General features: G+C 41.5%; 1 protein-coding gene across 2 annotated transcripts in view; it reads right to left on the bottom strand.

Moving 5' to 3' along the window:
- Positions 1-15,738: 15,738 nt before the first annotated feature.
- Positions 15,739-21,747, bottom strand: part of TMEM51 (transmembrane protein 51) — a 54,539-nt gene continuing 48,530 nt past the window's right edge. For both annotated transcript variants that reach the window (XM_063436590.1, XM_063436589.1), the window contains exon 3: positions 15,739-17,138. In XM_063436590.1, coding sequence (XP_063292660.1) covers positions 16,745-17,138 — 394 coding nt within the window. In that variant the 3' untranslated portion in view covers positions 15,739-16,744. The remainder of the gene's footprint in view (positions 17,139-21,747) is intronic.

Genomic DNA, 21,747 nt, shown 5'->3' with positions numbered 1-21,747 from the left:
ATTACTGTCGTTGATACTCATGTGGAATGCCGTTGGGGTACCACATAAGCGCTGTCATATCTTTCTGCACCACAAAAATAAAGAATTTTAAATAAATAAATAAATAAAACTACTTTGCCTAGAGGAACTACCACTTCTCTGGACGTTAAATACATTTATAAAACATTGAAAATCGCCAATATCTTGTATTAACTTTTTTTTTAATCATCTTTATTCCATACAACATTTTAACAAGCAATATTGTATTAAAAAGTTTTTTTCTAAAATGCTCTGTTTTCATTTAAATTTATACAAAAGATTTAGCAAAGGAAATCATAATCCTGTTCACACAAAGTAAAACAGAGCTTATAACAATCTCAGGTACTCACTGTGATAACTTTTTTTTTTTTTTTTTTTGAATTCTTTATTTTTGAAGTGCGCACAGGTATAACAGTTGCTTATGAGGTACCCCAAAGGCAGTCCTCTAGCACGTTAGGCATAGTTTGAACATAGGGGTGAACATGAGATCTTGCACACAATTTTTTAGTAAGGACGTGAACAGTAATGATGTACATCGCTTAGAGAGTTTGAGATAAGCATAACATATATAAACAACGCTTTTGTTTTCTACGCAGTAGGTTAGTATGCTGTGTCAGATGCTAGGCAGAAACATTTAAAGTTGTTCTGATTCTAAATTAAGCATACAGGTTACGCATTATACATCTTAGTTGAAGACTCAGCTGGAAGCTTAAACTAAAACAGGGTGTTAAACATTTAGCTAAGTGTAAGCTATCGCTGGCGACTGTAAGGTCGTAGGGTCACAGGCTTAGTTAAGATAGTTATACAAGTAGGTTTAGCGAGCAAGTTATAAGCGAAACGTTAGACCTTAAAAATAATAAAAGTTAATCATATACAATAACAGAAGTCGCTGAGTTTAACGCTTATATGCAGCAGTGTCTACTGAGGCTGGTCCGAGGACCTCCCTTGTATGGCAAAATATACTTTTAGTGACAACTTGCACTAAGAGGTAAAACATTAAAGAGGATAAGATGAAGTAACCAGGTTAGACAGCATTCCAACGTGTGTAAAGGAAGTAATGCTTGCTATAATATTGGAAATATACAGTTGGTGCCTAGATTCCTGGTAATCTGTCTCATTTCTAAGTATAGTAAACATGCCGGTTTAGGTGAGAACTCCTGACTATGCTATATAATGATTTGTCTCAGCATGGGTGATCGAGAGGCCTTGCAATACCGGGAGGGTGATAAACAAGGGAAGAAAGAAAAACTGTGAGGTACTGCAAAGCTTGCATTAGGGGGCTTATCCCTGCTAACCAATGCCTAGTGATGGCAGATTATCTTCCCTGGGGAACCTGAGTCCGAATGCTGGCCTCCCACCCTGAGTCCCAAGGCACGTGCATCCCTGGTTTTGTTGCTGTTCGCAGGCTTCTGCAGGGCAAGTCCAATAGGTGCCTGGTGATAGCGCTGGCTCTCAGTTGTTGTCAGCCGGGTTTTATCCCTCCGTCGTGTGTCGTGGGAAGCTTGGGTGATCTTCTGTGGCCAGCGGCAGGCAGGTCCCTGGTAGTGTGGTCGGTGCTTAGGGTACTGTCTCCGTGTGATCCTCCGCCTGGGTCGGCGTTGTGAACGGCTTGTGGTAGCAGCCTCTGTGGGGCAAGAGAGGCTCTGGGTGGTCGGTCGAGTCAGATGGGCACCGCGCCTCTGCTGCTGTGGGTGAAGCTTGGAGCCTAGAGGTGAGTCTCTAAGCCTTGCTGGAATCTTGTTAGCTTGTGGCGGTGAGACATTTCTTGTGCAGGGTCTCGGTACCGCATTCATTTTCGTCTCTCTGTTTTGGCGCTTGTTGCATAGCCGCGATGTTGGTATTCTGTTTGACACAGGCCTTGTGTGTAATTGCAGATCAGGCCGTTTCTTGCGTGGCGTTTCGGCGACCGGTTGGGTCTGTGTTAGGTGGAGCATCTTTGCTTTAAGTTTACGCCAGAAGTCTCGGAAAATTCTCTCCAGCCTAGCCGTACTTCCCGGCCTGTCCTCCGAGTCGTCGGGGGGCCACGTGGCGTTCGCCATCTTAGGTAGGTCATTACTGAGTGTAGCTGCTTTACTCCGCTCTGTTGATCGTTCAGGATAGCCGCTCGAGATCGCTTCGGGGTAACCCCCTCGCTGTGGAGTGTGGACCGGGATATCCCCCCCGGCCATGGGGGGGGGAACGGGACTCTGTGTGGTCCTGCTGGCGGAGGAGGCAAGGGACGAGAGATCGTCCGTTTCTCCAGCCCCAGGCCGCCACCTTGCCGCAACCGCTCTGCAATGATTTGGACGGTCGGCATCCCGGTTTTTCGTACCGGAGCACACCGGCAGCCTTCTGTGGTAGTTAGGTCTCTGTTTGGGTCTGGTTGAGAGCGGCAGGAGATTCGGTAAGTCGCTTGGGATAGTGGTTTGAGAGAGAGCTCCTGCATGTTGCGACCGGCCGCCATGCTGGTCAGGCCACGCCCCTCACTGTGATAACTTTTAAGCAGATTTGATGGACACAGCAACGTTTCGACCTGTTCCCAGGTCTTTATCAAGCTTGACCTGGGAACAGGTCGAAACGTTGCGGTGTCTATTAAATCTGCTTAACGTTATCAGTGAGTGCCTGAGATTTTTTTCATGTTGATATCTGTTTTATGGGGTATGCTGACCCATACTCAGTCAGCACCCTGTGGTTTATTTGATTGAGTGCAACCCTTTTTTTTTTTCTTCTAGAGCTTATAATGACCGAATGACTGAATGGGAGCTAACATGGAGGCACCCAGTGAAGGATAAATAGATATGGATTTCTACATTTTATTTTAATTTTCACACCTCATAAATGCTAATTTGTAAAATATAGGCATATGTAAGCATAATATTAAATATTCTGGAAAGTGACAGTTCCACTTTAGTTGTAATCTCAGGATCCCTCTTACTAGGCTATAATTAAATATATATGTCCCATAAGTCTGTATAAATGGTATTACGGAGTGGGTTATTTAACCAGATATATGTAATCTTTAATACCCTATATGGAGAGTAGAGTAAAATGAGATCCAATTATCTCCAGCTGTCACTAAAATTTATGTCCTTACTTTAATCTCTTCTGACCAGTTGCCTAGATTTCTTTGTGCTTTATTAATTTTTTTTGATCTACAAAGATGATTCAGGAGTAAAATAAAATCTCTTTTAATCAGAAAATATTTTCACTATATGAACTCCACATATCTAATAACACAGAGAACGAACAAATAGCAGCACTCCTGAATACGTGCAACCTTGACGTTCTGAGTTTTCCCCCCCTGTGTGTGCAGTATGTGTAGTGTATGTGTTGTGTAGGATAAGTGGTGGGGTTGGTGAGCAGCTTGTATTGTTTGGGTTCTTTCCCTGACTCTTTCCGGTGCCCAGGGTCTGGTGGCACAGTATAGTTGTTGTCCAATGAAGAGGGCCCAGGAGTCTTCACGTTTGTTTCACTTCCAGCGGTTGTGTGACAAACTCAATTTTTCAAGTGAGTTTGCCACGAGTTCTTGAAGGGGACTACTTGCCAGCCTTTTACCCTGTGACTATGGCCCCAGCAACAGAACTGGTTAATATACTTTAAACAGTCTCTGTTTGTGCAATTGGGACTATATGGTTCGTTTACCGAACAACCGCACGAACAGAGACCACCCTGGAGCTTGTTAATACCTATTAACAACTTGGAACGTTTCTCACCGCAGTGTTCTAATTGTTCGTCTGGGTGGCCCCAATTCCTATGAACAACCACGAGGTGGCGGCCATCTTGTTCGCATGAACGGAGGAAGCGGTGTTTGGGCATGCATCTCATGGAACTGAAATCGGATACAGAAACTCCCGAACACCGCTGGACTTCCATCATTGCCTGCGTTCGTTTCTATTCAGCTTAGAAGGGCACTGCTTGGTGAGATCATTCGTCTGGATGAAGGGAACACGCTCCAGGGTAAGACTATTGACTCTGTTCGGCAGTTTGTTCATTTGTTTGTTTGTTTGCAAACTACCTAACTAGACCGGCCGCAAGCCCTGATTCTCTGGAACTATTTTGGGCATGAAATCATGCGTGCAGACGGTTAAAAGAGACTTTCAGGAATTTCCTGAACCCCTGCTCTGATCTGGGTGATTTTTGGATATGCTCACCCAGATCAGGGCTATCACGGGATGTAATATTTATGGGGATATGTTATGTTTACGGGTGTTTTCTGTACTTTGTGGAAATTGTGTGTTTTTCTGCCTGTGGATAATTGGGTTATTGTATTATCTACTTTAATTGTATCACAGGCAGAGGGGAGGGCTTGTGTACTGTATGTGGGAGTGTCGTTCCTTTTTACACTGTTTTTATTGGCTTGCATGTTTTGTGTCCTGTGCCCCACAAGGTCCACCTGGGCGTCAACCTTGTTTGGGAAACTTGTATAAAAGGCCAGTGTGTCCCATTGAACAGAGATTCCTGCTTACACTCCAAAACTGTGTGTCGTCCAGTTATTGGAGGGAAAGAAGATTTGTTCCTGTGTCTGCTGTTCCAGCTTGCAGGAGATTCAACGGGGAAAGTCCTTGTAAGGACTAGAGCCAATTCCCCATTTGGTTCCAGAGTTCCCAGGACTGAGTTTCGTCCAGTGCCTGGAGATGTCAGAGCTAATTTCCTCTTCGGCTCCAGGAGGGAGGTGGCGGTTCCAGGGCGCCAGTCAAGCTACGGCGACTGAGGGCAAGAAGTGCTGCGGTTTGTCCCCTGTTCCAGCTAGGAAGCGGTCCTTGGCGGAGGTGCCCAGTCGGGTTGCCAGGTGATCCGTTACAATCTGTTCTCTAAATCTGTGAGAGCGTTGAGGCGCATTGCCATGGCAATGCTCCGGCATGCATAGCATGCTGAGCAGAGCATTGCCATAGCAACCTCTTGGAGGTCAAACAAATGTGGAGACTCCTGTAAGCGGCCCGGTCCCTTTACACACGACACAAGGGAATTGCTGCCCCTGTCAAAGTGCGCCCTGGCACCCCCCTAATAAGGGGCACCAGGGGCAGACCGGCCCCTCCCCTAGTACGCCACTGCAAAACCAGGGAAACCAGGGAAAATGACAGATGTGTGTCAACATAGAAAAATAGCTAAGAGGTGTTTGGAGAAGTGAAACAAGCACTTTAATTAAACGCTAAATTGTTGTTTATTGAGAAAATCCTCTATGGAAAAAGATCTGAGTGTATTTGTTGACAACAGATTTTGCAGCTGTGTTCTATCTCAGGCAGCTGCCAAGAAGGTGAGCAAGTTATTGTTTCACATAAGGGAATAACTGAACAGAATTAGACCCAATATTGCCACTTAATAAATTATTTCTGGTTATTATTAGCATTTATATAGTGCCTAAATATTTTGCAGTATTTTACAATTATGGGACGGGGATATTAGAAGAATGCCCTGCTCAAACAAGCTTTGGTTCAGCAAACAGAGGTAGTTTAAAGACTGAACTTGATGTGTTTCTTTAACAAAACTAATGTAACTATGTAACTAGTACAACATATATCAGATCCAGTTAACTCCCACCACCCCTGGACAGTGGCATTCAACCACAATTAAATAACAAATGAAATCACAACAAAATGCTTTGGATGCACTGCCCCCAAAGTGTATGTAGAAATACATATGGATATTTAAAGGCTTGCTATAAAGCTTTGTGTGTGAAGAGAGTGTTCCTTTTTTCATTTTGCAAAAAGTGCAGATTGTTTTTATAGAAATTGACACTTTTATAAATAATACTGGTTACACCCTCCTGGTTTGGTTAGATTATTTGCACTAAACTCAAGAGGCTGAAATTGCCCAGAGCACCTGCCTTGTAAAGACTTCTCACTGCATTGGGAAGTCTGATTGGACAGCCACAGAAAGTCTGGGCAGGGTTAGAAGAGGAGGGCTTGAAAAGGCAGCAAGGCTGCTTTTGCGAACGGTTTTGAAATATATGCCCAATGAAAAAAAATGCATGCAAGTTTTCATTTGTGGTATATCTACTAAACATAGATTTTTTTATGTATATTGTATTTGGGCAGTGGAGTATCCCTTTAATACCACTGCATGGCTATAGAGCAACCTCTTACACAAGCCAATATGAAACCTGACACATTTACCCCAACATGCAGTCTGCCTAGAGATCCACTGGTGGGCAGTTTGGGATTTAAGGTGGGTGGTGGTGGGTTCTACAGAAAATGCTCTATGGCCATGGAACAAGGCTGGCAGGGGAGATCCTTTCATCTCCTCTGCTGGCACATGCAGAGCCAGCCTTGCTGTAAACCCTCTCGGGCTGGTGAGGAAATCAAAGATCTCCCTCACCGGCCCGCTGGCACTTAGTTCCAGCAGAGGGAGGGAAGGTCCTAGGAGGCTCTGTATTCCTCCTCCCGGCAGTCTGGTCAGAGCGTTGCTGCCCATTACTATGACAACGCTCCGATAAAATGCTGTGCACGCAGGACACGAGAGTTAGCCTGAAGCCGGAGGAGCTGCAGGCTAAAGTGAACATTCCACTACTGGACCACCGGAGCTTGCAGCATTATGCAAGAAGAAAGAAGGGGGAAACATTAAGATAGATTTTCACATCTCACCCACCATATAACTTATTGGACACACACACACACATACATACCACCAACCCCCCCCCCCCCCCCCCTTTCTGTGATCTCCCCTGCTTGCCACGGCCCACCGGGCATTTGCCCGGTGGGCCGATGGCCAGTCAGGGCCTGGGTACCATAACCATTACAACATACTGTAGTGGTTATGGTGCCTGGAGTGTTCCTTTAAGCATTTTACACTTTTCATTGGATTATAGGTTTAGAGACTAGAATTTAAAGACTATTTCAGATCACAATAGCAGGGTTCAATAGTATTTGAGCTAAAACCTGCATAACCAACACTCTGCACTCAACTGGCAAACTTGTCTAATACCCATAAAATGTTGCAAGAGAAAGGATTCCATAGCAACCACCATGATTAAACCTCCAAAACACAGCCCACGAATACTACAAGCTGCCCAGCAACCCTAGTAATTGAAAGTAATGTGGACACAGAGGTCGTATCAAACTAAATTTCATTCTATGGAGAAGTAAGTTGAAGTACAGATCAGGGTGAAGATATAGATCCCACTGCATATACATAGCTTGTTATATTGATATAGGCCTAATTAGGGGCTCAAACCAATTTCAGGGGATATTGGATCCAATCATGTTTGGTGACTAGAAAAAACTAGAATACAAAACCAGAGTGCTCTGTCTAGCAAATATTTATAGATTATGCTCTGGCACCGAGAATGCAGAAGGATTTTAAGACAGAATGCACCTTTATCCTTCCAAACCTGTGCAGAAGGATAAATGGCAAATTCATGAGCTACATTAATTATGAAAGTCACATTTATAAAATGACACAGATACCCTGCTTACTGGTTTTAATATGAAATATGCACTTTATTTGCAATGCAGATTTCAAACATTGCCTGCAAATGTGTAAAACTCTGTTTAAAAATAATTATGCCACGTACTGCATGCAAAGTAATCTGTGGAAATCAGAGAATTAACTATGAAACTGAAGATCTGCCTGTAAATTAACTTACATAAATCCTCTAGCTGAGATATACTTTTTGCCATCAGCAGAACTTGTCATTGTCACGGGTATGTTTCAGCTGTACACAGAAAGTGAACTGCTCCAATCCAAAAACCTAATGTTCTAAATTTGGAGTTTCCTAGCCTGAGGAACAGCTTACTTAAGTACAGTTGTGCTCAAAAGTTTGCATTCCCTTGCAGAAATTGTAAAATGTTGGCATTGATTTTGAAAATATGACTAATCATGCAAAAAAAAAAAAAAAGTATTTTATTGAAGGAAAATAATCTTATGAAGCCATTATCACATAGTAGTTTGGCTCCTTTTTAAATCATAGTGAACAGAAATCACCCAAATGGCCTTGTTCAAAAGTTTACATACCCTTGAATGTTTGGCCTTGTTACATGCACACAAGGTGACACATATGTTAAAATTGCAAATAAAAAGGTTAATTTCCCACACCTGTGGCTTTTTAAATTGCAATTGTTGTCTGTGTATAGTCAATGAGTTTGTTAGCTCTCACGTGGATGCACTGAGCAGGCTAGATACTGAGCCATGGGGAGCAAAAAAAGAACTGTCAAAAGACCTGCGTAACAAGGTAATGGAACTTTATAACGATGGAAAAGGATATAAAAAAATGAAAATGCCAGTCAGAATTGTTCAATCACCTATTAATAAGTGGAAAAATTGGGTCTCTCTTGATACCAACCAAGAAAGTTCAGCCACAACTACCAGTAGAATTGTTTGGGATACAAAGATAACCCACAAGTAAACTCAGGAGAAATACAGTCTGCTCTGGAAAAAGACGGTGTGGTTGTTTCAAGGAGCACAATACGACAATAGTTGAACAAAAATGAGCTGCATAGTCAAGTTGTCAGAAAAAAGCCTTTACTGCGCCAATGCCACAAAAAAGCCCAGTTACAATATGCCCGACAACACCTTTACGCGCCTCACAGCTTCTGGCATACTATAATTTGGAGTGGTGAGACCAAAATAGAGCTTTATGGTCACAACCATAAGCGCTGTGTTTAGAGAGGGTCAACAAGGCTGTATTGGTTATGGTGCTTGGTGGTGGCTTACTGATGTTTTGGGGGTGTGTAAGCTCTAATCTTGTGAAAATTAATTGCAAGACGAATGAAGCATGTTATCAGAAAACACTGGCAGACAATTTGCATTCTTCTGAACGAAGGCAGAGCATGAGAAGGCTCTTGGACTGCCCAGCATGACAATGAACCTAAACACAAGGCCAAGTTGGCCCTCCAGTGTTTACAGCAGAAAAAGGGGAAGGTGAAGTGGCCATCACAGTCTCCTGACCTTAATATCATCGAGCCACTCTGGGGAGATCTCACAAATGTGGTTCATGCTAGATTACCAAAGACTTTGCATGACCTGGAGGCATTTTGCCAAGACGAACGGGCAGCTATACCACCTGCAAAAATTAGGGGCGTCATAAACAACTATTACAAAAGACTGTATCGCCCATTTTAGCATCAATGACAGCACTCACGGTATTAAGAACCTTCAGTTGAATACAAATCCCATAAGAAATAAAATAAATGTGTTTTGCCTGCTCACATTTCTTTAAAAATCTTAAATATATTACCAATTCTCCAAAGGTATGCAAACTTTTGAGCACAACTGTATTGAGAAGGACTGAAGTTCTGTGTTTATATAATGCATAAAATCAGAAGAAGGTCCAGAACACCAACTACAATGGGGAAAAATTCCACTTTAGTATAAAGAGAATTAAAAAAAAAAAAAAAAAACTCAAGACAAGATCAGCTTCTATTAAACAGTTAGTACAAGATATGCTCAAATAAATTGCTGTGATGTTACATCTAAGTGGGCTTTGTGTAACATGGTTATTCTGCTGTGATCCTTTTAAAATTAGTACCTTGACAAACTATGGGAAGAAGCCAGTGTAAACTATTATATTGTCTGGTTCATAGATAGTAAGCTTGCTTGAGCAGGGCCTTCAAATATCCCCCTTTTATAATTGTAAAGCACTGCACATGGCGCTATACAAATGCTGCTAATAATAATAATAATAATAAACGTGTCAAATGGCTTTCTATTTGGGTTAAAAAAGAAGAAATCTTTAATTGTAACTGTGTGTCATTTTTGAAGCATCTTCAGTTGCCCACAGTCTCATCTATGATCATGGGTGGTATTCAAGATTATTGTATTACACAACATGGGAATTACATGAAAGAATGTTTTGTAGCATCTAACAGCAGTTTTACAGTACTTGTGGACTTTGTATAGTAGAAGTCAAGATCAGCCAATATAAACACCATAAAAATAGAATATTTGTTCTTTTTTCCCACCTACTGTATAATTTCAGTTGAATGTTGTTTTTTATTCATATCCAGGAGAGTATTTATGTCTCCTTCAATTTTTTAATGTCAGATGCTGGTTTTGGTCAAATAACATTATACACAAACCCACAAAACGCTAAGGATTTCTCTAAAAATTGACCGATTGACTTGCGTAGAAATGACTCACTGCAGAGTGGAGGCACTGAAACATCAGATAACAGTTGTAAGAACTCAGAATACGAACAATTGAACAAAACTTAAAATAAAAAAAGTTTTATGAACATTCACATACCTTTAAATATCAGGAGTCCTCCCCTCCTGCTCTGATGAAGATCATCCTTAGGAGAATGAGATTCTTCACCTGGTGGGCAAGATCGAGAAGAATGACAACTGTACAAAAGAACAAGTGAAATGGTACATGTCTAATTAGTGTGGTTTCTGAACCTTTACAAAAGGTATTCACTTTTGAGAATTGAGAATTTAAAATTTATTTAAAATTTAAGGATAAATCAGTCAAACTGTTTTTTTTTTTTTTTTTACCGTGTTCCTGGCATACCTTGTGAAGCACGTCCCTTGGATATATGATCTTTGATGGGGATTGTACCACCTACACTGATTGAATTGAGCATTCCAACTGCTCTAGAAAATGTGAGTACCATTTTAAAAAAAAATGTTTATTCCTACAGTGAGCACTATACATATTTTTTTCTTCTTTTTCCATATTCATCTATGCTGCTGACGAAATTTTAGCTAGGATATCCTTAGGAGGGGATTGTACAGTCTTGCACGTGATACCTTGAGTTAGTGGCGTACATACCACGGTCGCAGCTGCGACCAGGTCCGTCTCTCCAGGGGGCCTGGCCGCCCTGTGGACCCCTGCGGCCAGGTGCTCGCCGCCATGTGTTGCGGCCCGGGCCCGCACGTCAAAGGGGCCCATCGGGTGGCCCATGCGGTTAGGGCCACCCGATGGAGATTAATTACCAGGGGGCCCCGGTCAGTGCTGCGGCACTTTAACAGCGCAACCTGGCCCCCTGTGATGACATCACAGCTGGGAGGAAGTGACTGCCCATCACTCCTCCCAGCTATCAGAGAGTCCGCGCGGGAGGAAGGAGAGGGAGTCAGAGTGGGATTCTGACTCCCATCAGCCTGAGCCACCACTGGACCCTAGGGAAGTCACCCTCCTGCACCTAAAAGGTAGGAAACAGGAGGATGACAAACATTTTGTATATGTGTTTGTATGTATGTGTCTGTGCGTTTGTCTGTGTGTGTCTCTGTATGTATGTGTGTATGTCTCAGTCCGTGTGTCTCTGTTGGGGGGGGGGGAGGGGGGGGCCCATGGATTGTGTGTACGCCACTGCCTTGAGTTTGAGATGTAAGCTCCTCCTTTGTGAGTATATTTTGTAATTTTGATTGTGCACATTGTTCTTTATATTTGCAATATTGCACTACTGGATTTTGCCTTATTTCATATTTTCCACTGGAAATCAATAGAGCAAATGATAAGACATCTGTATCCACAACTGGGGATTATACCACTACCGTTACCAGAGCTTGTCTGAAGCTCCATACCACGTGATTGGGCACTTACATAATTTTGTTACAGGTTATTCACTCTGAGAAATACTGCACCATTGGTGTTTTTTTTTCCCTGCTTTTTACTTGTACCCACATTAGATGGATCAAGCTCTATAGGATCAAAAATCATTTTGTGAAAAGATAGACTGTATTCCTTTGCCTTTTTTAATATATATGTTTGCATTTGTATACTATCCACCTGTTAGTAGGTGCAAACTGTTTTGTTGTTTTTCCTGTTCAGTTTGATGTCCCCTTGTTCAGCATTTGCTGTTTAGGGAAGTTTGATTTATTAGTTATTATCCATTTTGTTTATATCTATAGAATACTGTTAGAAAATCTACAATACTGAAAGTCAGAAAAAACATAAAATGAACTTTCCTTGATAGACATGACCAACAGATCATAAGCGGTCTACTTTTAATTTATAAAAATAACCAATATATAGCCCTGTACAACTAAACGAAAGATACAGGTAATTGTACAGAAAAGAAAAAACATAGGTGAGATATCTCTATTGTTTAACAAGCCAGTATTTGGGAACTGTTTATATATTAGTGCAACCTGTTCAATTTCTGACAGAGTTGCATCATTGCTTCAAAGATAAAATGAGCATGAATGATTTGGGTCCTGACATCAGCACCACAAGAAAAACCCTGGAAACAATGAGAAAATCGAAGCCGCACATTCAATAGTTAAAAGCTTTTTTACATGTTAGGAATAAGAGGTGATGTAGGTTTATCTCAAAGCTTACATTCCAGTGGTGTGGTGTAAGAATACAAAATTTGCAATGTATCTAGAGTGCAAGACATTACCCGGTGTACAGTCTGTTTTCTATTAGATTCATTATAGAATATGCTACCGTCAAACTTTCATATCAAGCTATAAGTATTGCTGCTCAGAGTAGACCTGAACGCAGCATTTAATATCCGCTATTCATCATCCTCCCTCCAGCATTTCTATATTGGATTTTACTATTGCTAAGTATTATTTGTTTTGACACTGGCATCAAATCTGGAAGAAGTGGTTTCATTAGAAACAACATGATATAGATTTTGTATTGCTGCAGTGATGGAATTCCACAGGATATAGTGAAATAAATGTAACAGGGAACATGAATCAGGTTAAACAAGATACTTAAAGAGTAGGGGGTATAACCAGAGTGCATGAAAGAGACAGAAGAGAATAAAAAAGTGGACTTGACACAAAGAGGAGGGCTGGTCCATGGCTTGAGAGTCGGACTGTGTCAGCAAGTCTCTTCTCCCTTGACAGCATCAGGAACCATAGCAGCAGCCCTTGTCCACAAGGAGTTGCCATTTTCCTGGCAAACTTTCAGCAGGATCCTCTGAAAATAGGGGGAGGAAGAGCAGCTACTTTTCTCAAACAAACCCCAGCCACCGCTTGACGACGCACTCCATTCTATTGTATTTGTAACAGCGTTTATATACCAATACAATATTTAAACAGTAGGAGTGCCCAGACAAGGAGTAAGGAACATTTGGGACACTTAAAGCACCTCTGTCACAGTCTGGGGTATTTGCCTAACTTGCAGCTCTGCTGGCAGTGGTGAAGGGAAATGTGAAATTAAGCATCTGTGTCATTTCCAACACAGTCCTTAGCTTCTCACTCCAAAAGTAGAACAGCCAAGTAATTCTGGACAAAACATTGTCAACTAGGTCACGTTATTGTGGCCACATTCAAACAAAGTGAATGCAACCGTAACGCCTTTTTATGTGTTAATTGGTTGACATTCTGTCTTTTGCTCTGCGCATGCATCTATCATGTAAAACTGATGCAAAGGCATGGACCAATATAAGCTCTTGCATGCTCGAAGCATCAAGTCCGACCATCCGAAGGTTCTATGATACTCTTGTCCATTTTTCTTCTCGATTGGCATTTGGAATGCCTTGTATTTTGCCGAGGATCCTCATGTGTTGTGACATGAATATATATTTAACTAAAGTACAGCCACCAAGAGAAGAATATACCAACCATGTTACACCTCCACTGACCAGTAGCCAAAAGATCTTGTGTCAGGGCTTCCGTGGTCAGATCAAGGCCATACCAAGACCAACCAATTGTCTCTGGGCAAGAATGAGAGAGTGGGTTGGCTGCGTCTGGGACTCTTGACACACAAGTCTATATGATCAACCAGAAGAGAACGGGTACTTCCATCAGAGTGGTGGAATAGGCTGTTAAGTGGATTGCATAAAACAAAGATGGGAAACCAATACAGACCACTTGTGACATTCTCCTGATCACCATAACCCATTCCGGTGGCCCATACACTAAGTAAGAAGGTTCAAGAGTAAATAAAGAGTCTTTTATTATATGTGAACCCAATTAAATTTGGACTATTTTCTTACATCGTTTACCTTGCCTTAAGAAGCTTTTATCAGCATTCAGAAAATTTGGACAATGCAAATTACAACAGAACAGATCAAAGATGCCAATGTGTGTTCATGTGTCTGTTTATTAACAAATATTTAAAGAGCTATCAAGTGCCCACACCCCTTTGCAAAAAAAAAAAAAAAAAAATAACAAAAAAAAAAATAAATCTAACTGTACATGCTCAAAAGAAGTGTAAGGTAAACAAAATATTACAAGACATAATTCCATGTTTCACGTTTTGTCAGTGCTTTTATATTTTAAATATTACCATGCATAGCAGCATAAACAAATCCAAGATGGTGGTTGTTTTGGTTTCAGAATTTATTTCAAAGAAGGTTAAACAATATTTTGCTCTTTGGGAAAACGTCATAGTGCTGTGCAATAAAATCTTATGTCTTTTTTTAAAACCTAGAACATAATGCCACCCCAAAAAAAAAAAAAAAACCCAACAAAAAAAAACAAAAAGACACAGGTCGCCTTTTGGTAGGTATATATCTAAAATATTAATTACACTAGTGACATAGCCAGCAAACATACAGATTAAAAAAAATATACTTACCTGAACACGAAGACTCTGCACATATTCACCAGGCCCCCAGGTAATGTACATAGCGTCATAATGCCTAACGCATGGCTGCATGGTAGATTTGTAGTCCTTCCACCAGCAGACATGTCAGAATAATAGAAATACATGGAATACAATTACACATGTATTAGCAGTTTGGCTAGCACAATGTATGAACAGAAATGTACTAGTTACTATGGGTCACCAAGTTATTCTGATTATGACCTATTTAATTTATACAGACTCTTTGTACACCTCGTTCGTAAAAAAAACAAAAACACTAAGAAAAGGTTTTCTTAAACAAGCATATTTTCTCAAGTCTGTTGAATAAAGAAAAAAAATGTAATTAAAGTGAACCTGTCATCAACTAATTGTGTCAAAGTTTACAAGAAGGGATATATATATGCAGTCTGTACACTGTGCATACATTAAAAGATATACTAGCCTGAAGAGCACTCCTTCCATACAGCATGGACTCCTAAACTGCTACCCACCTCTGGAAGAGTTTGGACGCTAAAACGGATGCTGCAGTGTCACATGAGAGAGTGGGGTGGCTACATGCTCAGCCCCTCCAGACCTCCAAGTAAGCAGTATAACTGAATTAGTTTTTGTTTATACATTGGTTGGCAATTTGGCTATTACAATATACAGATGGAATGTTATTCACTTTAAAAGGAACAATCCAAGCACCATAACCACTACAGTTTGGCAACTTTCCTGCGTTCTATTTTGGACTGGCTACAGACTCTGCTGGAGTGTGAAACTCCTGCTAGCTTCACTGAGATAAGCCCTGCTGTATTCAGACAGCTCATCAGCCAAGAGCATCACTTGAACGCGGTTAGCCATTAAGCAGAGTCCTGTTCTGCCGGTCTTTGCTCAATGCAGCGAGTCTCTTGCAGCAGAGGAAAAGGTGACCAGTGCTCAGTGGAGCCCAGGCAAATTGTCAAACCATTTGCAAGCAGTTTGACTGCTTACCTTGGAAGAGCACCTATGCACTCCGGCACCATAAGCACTACAGCAGACTGTAATGTTTATGGTGCTTAAGTATTGTAAAATATACAGTTCACAATACATGCCCTTTATGATCATACCATAACCGGATGTACAAGTGATGCTGGAGAAAGCCTTCAACACAGTCCATCTTACAGTAAAAATTAAAAAAAAGCTTTCATCAGCCAAGCTCCATAGGACTAGGTATTTCAAGCACTGAATTCACATCTGGTAAGACGGTTCAATATTCTGTGGGTTGACTTTTATATTTATTTTTTTTAACCTGGAAGGTCAAACAAACACACAATAGAGAACAATTAAGAGGAAAAAATTGAGTGTTTTTAATTAAATAAGTTTAATGTTCAATTATAAAGAATTTTAGGATAAGATTTGTGTCTACGAATGATGGAATTGCCTACTTCAGAGACTGGGCACAAAATAGGTCAAATGAGTCATACAAATATTGTGAAAGATAATTTTTTTGTTAGGCAGCAAGAGGCGGAACTTGCCTCACACATTTCAAAACAAGTGATGCTTCCGCTTTAAAACCAGGCAATACGAAAAAAAAAAAAAAAAACCACTGACTAGGCAGAAACCCCAAAAAATACACATTAATGTGGGCATCACCCAACTCAAGACTGTCACAGTGCCACGGCTACATAAGGCAACCTATTAGAGTTTACATATGGTTACATTGTTTCAGCATAGTCTAACAAACTAATATTAACTGTCACACCAGCACCCTCTGGTGGATATCTTACAAAATGCGGATTCAAAAGCTAACAAACAAGTGCTTTGATCTAGACATTTGAGAATAACAAAAAAAAGTCACACATTGCCTTGTATTTCACAGTTTTTTCCATTGTGGTGCATCAAGGTTACAGGACCTCATAATAAAGAGGAAAGGATTATACCAATATAATTCTTAATTTACTTTATAAATGGACCCGGATATTTTTAAGCATTACATTTGAGTAGTCAGGGAATGTGAACGATTGAAAATGCATAGCTTGTCCAGCCTTCCAGCAGAAACATAGGGTTAGAGAAGCAAAATGTGGCCAACTTCTTCCATAGTGGAGGGGTAGCAGGTTAGGAAACTGCGTAGAATCCATTTTGGAATTTACAGAAGTTTAGCAGCACATTTATCACATCTAGACATGTAAAAACAAACAGGGGAAAGAAAAGATATGCGTGTATATAAAAAAAAAAAAAAGCATTGTCAGATTCTGAGTCCTCTCCGTTGCTTTTCCATGATGCTAGTGTCACTTTCATGTATAATGCAGATGTTAACAAAAAAAAAAAATATGGAATTAATACACCGGAAATCCTGTAAGTCAGTTGTCTACACATTTTGATTTACCCCAAGTTGCTTCTCATCATATTGTGGTGGTGGAGTTATAGGCTCGATAGCCGGGATCTTAGAAACATTACTTTGTCCAGACAAATTTAATCTAAACTCCTTAAGATGAAGTTTATCAGATTTAATTCTCCTAACGTTCAAGGGTTTTTTCTGTTTCTCTGAACGAGAATCTGTCCTTTGTGGAAGGTCAGTTTTAGCAGATTCCTCCTGAGGTCTAGTTGGGGTCAGCTCGTCGATATCATGCAAGGACTCGTACGAAGGAAGGGTAATGCTCATTCTTTCATTTCTGGCAAGCTCCGTAGGATGAGACTCATATTCTCTCATTACATCTTCATAACTTGGAGCTGAATACATGTGTGCACGCATTTCTTCATGGCTAAAAGAATGAATACAAAAAAAAAAGAAAATAAAAACATTAAAATTGAAAAGTGACACCTGGTTCAATTTACCACCCTATCGGCAAAAGCATTGGTATAAAACAAGCGGTACCTTAAAGTAAAAAGACCAGACTGGTGTTGCCATCTCACCATTACGAAGAACATGCATTTATATAAAATAAAAAAAATTAAAAAAAATATATATAGTTGTAGGTTGTGTGGGCACCAGGAATTGGCCGAAATTTCTCACTCAACCCTGGCCTTCTCGTCTCTTTGAATGTGACTAATCTGTACATATCTCAAATCTCCTACTGAGCACTGGTTCATAAGATTTGTAGTTGAGCGATTGACATTTATTAAAAGACATTAAAAGAAACTGAACGTTAGTAGCTTAATTCCTTATTAATCTATACGAGCTGTACATAAACATCAGATAAAATTATGAAAGATCATGGGTCTTATAAGATCATGTCAGCTCAGGTATTTACATATCGTTAAAGTATATGTACTGTAACAAAGCAGTGGCAAGCAATTTTGTTATAAATAACGTTCGTCACACTGCCTTGAATCCCCTAGCGTCACCACTCTGGTTAATAAACAGTTTAAGAACAGTTTGATATAAACCAAGGGCCTGACTGGTACAGAGGAACCATTGTCAATGACACCCAACCTGGGAGGCATTGCTTGGTTGAGAGGGTTGAGAGAATGTGAATATTGAGGATTTGGACAAAAAGTTAATTCTGTATTATCAATGCGGCCACGGTGAAAGCTTTTGCTCTGCACTGGCAAGTCATTCTTTTTATATGAAGCCAAACTTGAACAGTTTCATATAAAACTGAGAAATGGCAAAGTTGTAGACGTCATATTGCTTGAAGGGGTAGACAATCGATATCGGCATTTTAAGGACACAATTCTTTTAAAGCTATAACGCCGGCAAAGCAACAGGGGAGATGTAGTCCATATCTGGAGTGCCAAAGGCTGCCTACACCTGACTTAAACTCACTTAAAAAAAAAACAAAAAAAAAAAAACACACCATTTCTTTCCCGATGCCATCTTAGCAGTTCATGAAAAGAAGGCAAAGCTGGGTTTTTGAAGTAGGGTAGCACTCAGAAAAGATAGACTCAAGTAAACCAATATAATACAACTAAATTTAAAAAAAATTAATTGGCCATCAAAAAAATCCAGATCTTCAGATGTGGTTTGATTTAGGGACCTCAGCCCAGCGCAGCCCTACACATTCACTTCCAATTGAATTTGTGTAAAATTAATACCTTTTGTATACATCGCACACACTGGTGACTGTGTTCATCTAGCATTTTATATCACTTCCTAGATATCTGTGCATGAGTCCCAGCATGTCTTAGTGATGAAATCAGAGCCTCACCCTGTGACGTGGATAATTAATAAGGATGAGGGAGGGCTGCCCATTTTTAATGCAACCATATTTTCTGTAGTTATTTACAATGCATGGTCATTCATGGCACTAAATAAAAAAGCACATTATTTGTGGGGGCAATTTTGCGGACAGGCTGCATCAGAAATACAACGTTGACTGCAAACAGATAGCCACATAAAGACACAGTGTGTATAGCAATAGCTGAGGAAATTTAAAATACGGAGTATAAAACTACAAGATGCCGAGTAAGATTTACATGCTTCAGTCTAACCACCAATACCAACATCATTGTGCCTAGAAGTGTCTGGCACTCATGGGGGCAGGGGCATCCCCACTTGATGGGCAAGCATATATGCACGCACATGTGTAGGTGAAAATTTGCTTTACTACTGCTAACAGCAATCTATTCCTCAACAAGGACTCTTCACAAAGACTGCCACGTTCCTAGGCAAGGGTTGCAAACATTTGCCTTAAAAGTGACAAACTTTTCTATCACAGATACTGGGAAGCAGGTTAAATGGAGCGATGTCATAGAAAAAGGGGTCATGTATCTTCATATCTAGGCTCACAAAGTGCATTCTGGGACATTTCATCAAACATCAAAATATTACACTACAATAAGATTAATTCCACAGAGAAAATACAAGTTGCCCTGACTAGTTAAAGAGCTGGTTAAATCGCACTGGGGGTACCGGTGTCAACACTGACAAACCGATATTATTGGATATACAGGTGTAGTACTAAACCAAAATGAAAATGTAACTTATACGTTTTAGGTGGTGAGGTAGATCACCTAAACTTTAAGTGCGAGTGCAGCGCTTAGAAAGTATTTACAAATACAGGGGGTTAGTACACATGCTGTGTGTGTGTGTGTGTCTGTCATGGTATATGTGTGTTTAAAAATAGTGTTTTTGCTCACCTTTTTTTCCCCACGCAGCGTGCTGGTCTCCCCTCGACTGGCCCTGCCTCTATGGCGGAGATCATCAAGCTTGATGATCTCAGCCAATCCAATGATTTGCCATTGGATTGGCTGCAAAACGTTACACCAATCAGCATCTCCTCATAGAGATGCATTGAATCAATGTATCTCTATGGGGAACGTTCAGCACCTACAGAGTGTGGAGTCTCTGAATGTAGGTGCACTGACACAGGAAGCACCTCTAGTGACCATCTGAGTGACTGTTACTAGCGGTGTCACTTTGAAGCAATGTAAAACACTGCCTTTTCTCCGAAAAGTCAGTGTTTACGTTGAAAAGCCTGTAGGGACATGCATATATATATTACTCAATCATCTGTCAGGGCAAGACATTGCCTTACATATTACACGCAACAATATATGGCGCAGTGACTTATGGGTCTGGCATACATTTTTTTTCCAGGGCTGCTTTGTATCCCCAGTCCGGCCCTGCCCAGCGCCGCCAGCACGGGTACCCAGCAGCCTCCAGCAGACCCAGGTGTCTGCCCGGCCCCAGGTGCCGACGGCCCACCGGGAAATTTCCCGGTATCCCGGTGAGCCAGTCCGGCCCTGCGCACACGGACAGGGTCACACACACACACACACACACACACACACACACAAGTTTTAATTGAAACCCACTCAGCCTCCCTACCTTTGGGAGAGCTGAGAGGGTCTTTAGTGGGGAACAGTGGGGCTGCACTCTTCCTGTGTGCGAGGGAGCAGTACTCTGCCTGTAGCTCCTCTCTGCTCCCTCACGCTCTGTAATGATGCCGGGGCCGGAATGACGTCATAATCAGGCTCCCGGCATCATTACACAGTGCGAGGGAGCAGAGAGCAGCTGCAGGCAGAGTACTGCTCCCTCACGCGCCGCCCACAATGCTTCCTGCGGGCGGCAGCCTCCTCCATGCTCCCGCGGGCGGCCGCCTGCAATATCTGGCACATTCCAGGTGCCAGGGCGAAACTTTTAGTCGCCATCGCGACCTGGCGCCTGGGATTTGTCGAGCCCTGATATACACACCCCCGGGAGCACAACAAATGTGCTGGCGTTGCTGCCAACCCATAGGTACCCTAAGCCATATTTTCTGGCACTGCCCGGAGCTCACCGCCTTCTTGCAACAGGTCCAACAGCTCATAGAAAAGAGCATAGGGGAGCCCCTACCACTCCAACCAGAGAGTTACCTACATCATCTCCAACCAAACACACTTACAAAACATAAAGCGGCACTAACCATCCACATCACACTTGCAGCAAAAAAAACTGCATTGCCACCCTGTGGAAATTAACCAAACAGCCAGAAATAGCACTAGTTATTAAAAAGCTGAACAGTAACACAGCAATACGAACATAGAATAGCCGGTTCCCCTAAGAGATTGGAATGCATTTGGTCCAAATGGGCAGACAGACCTGGCACGCTACTCTCACACACAAAAAACAATAACGGCAGAGTAAGAGTCTCATTCTCCCCAAGTTCTCTCAAGTTCAACCCAAAGCACTAAGATACTAGTTACTACCACTTCTAGTGAATCCACCCCGAGACTAGCTGGAAAATCCAGTCAGGATGCGAATATACTGCGCAGGAGCAACAGGCTACCTAACCTCATAAGTTCATACCCGCTGCTAGTGTGGGTGGCCAAAGGCACACAGATGGCACCACATACCGAAACGATGAAACCTAGCCCTCTGGGCGCATATCTACTGCTATACTCACCATAGGATCTGGTGGATCCCCTAGCAGACCCCGAACTGTGTCCATGATCTGGCTAGATCCCATGCACTATTGTGTACCAAGTGCCTCTCATTGTTACCTTCCCTACTTTACATATTATAAACTTTTACACTGTAATTCTCTTAAATGTGCACCTTGTACGGATACATGTAATATAACCGAGATTACAGAGGGGTCCCTCCGAGATGGCTACACTGTTTATAGTTACCAACGATGCACCACCACTGAGACCCCCACCTTAAGGCCTAGGATCTCAAGAGTGCACAGCCCACATACAGCGATATTTATGCCCTCCAACCTATGAAACATGATGGGTAATGTATGCTTAGACATTACCTGCTGACCAATGCCAGTATTATGTGTGACTCCATGTTTACCAATATGTTACAAACATCTGTACTTGTGTAAATGTGTCATATATGCACCTTACAATAAAAATGACACACACACACACATATATCTCCAGCTCACATGTAATAGAGGTTTAGAATCTTACACTTTATTTTTTTATTCTTTATAGTGTTTA

This window comes from Pelobates fuscus, chromosome 11 (genome assembly GCF_036172605.1).
Source record: "Pelobates fuscus isolate aPelFus1 chromosome 11, aPelFus1.pri, whole genome shotgun sequence".
Classification (NCBI taxonomy): Eukaryota; Metazoa; Chordata; class Amphibia; order Anura; family Pelobatidae; genus Pelobates; species Pelobates fuscus.
This window is presented reverse-complemented; position numbering and strand designations above follow the sequence as displayed.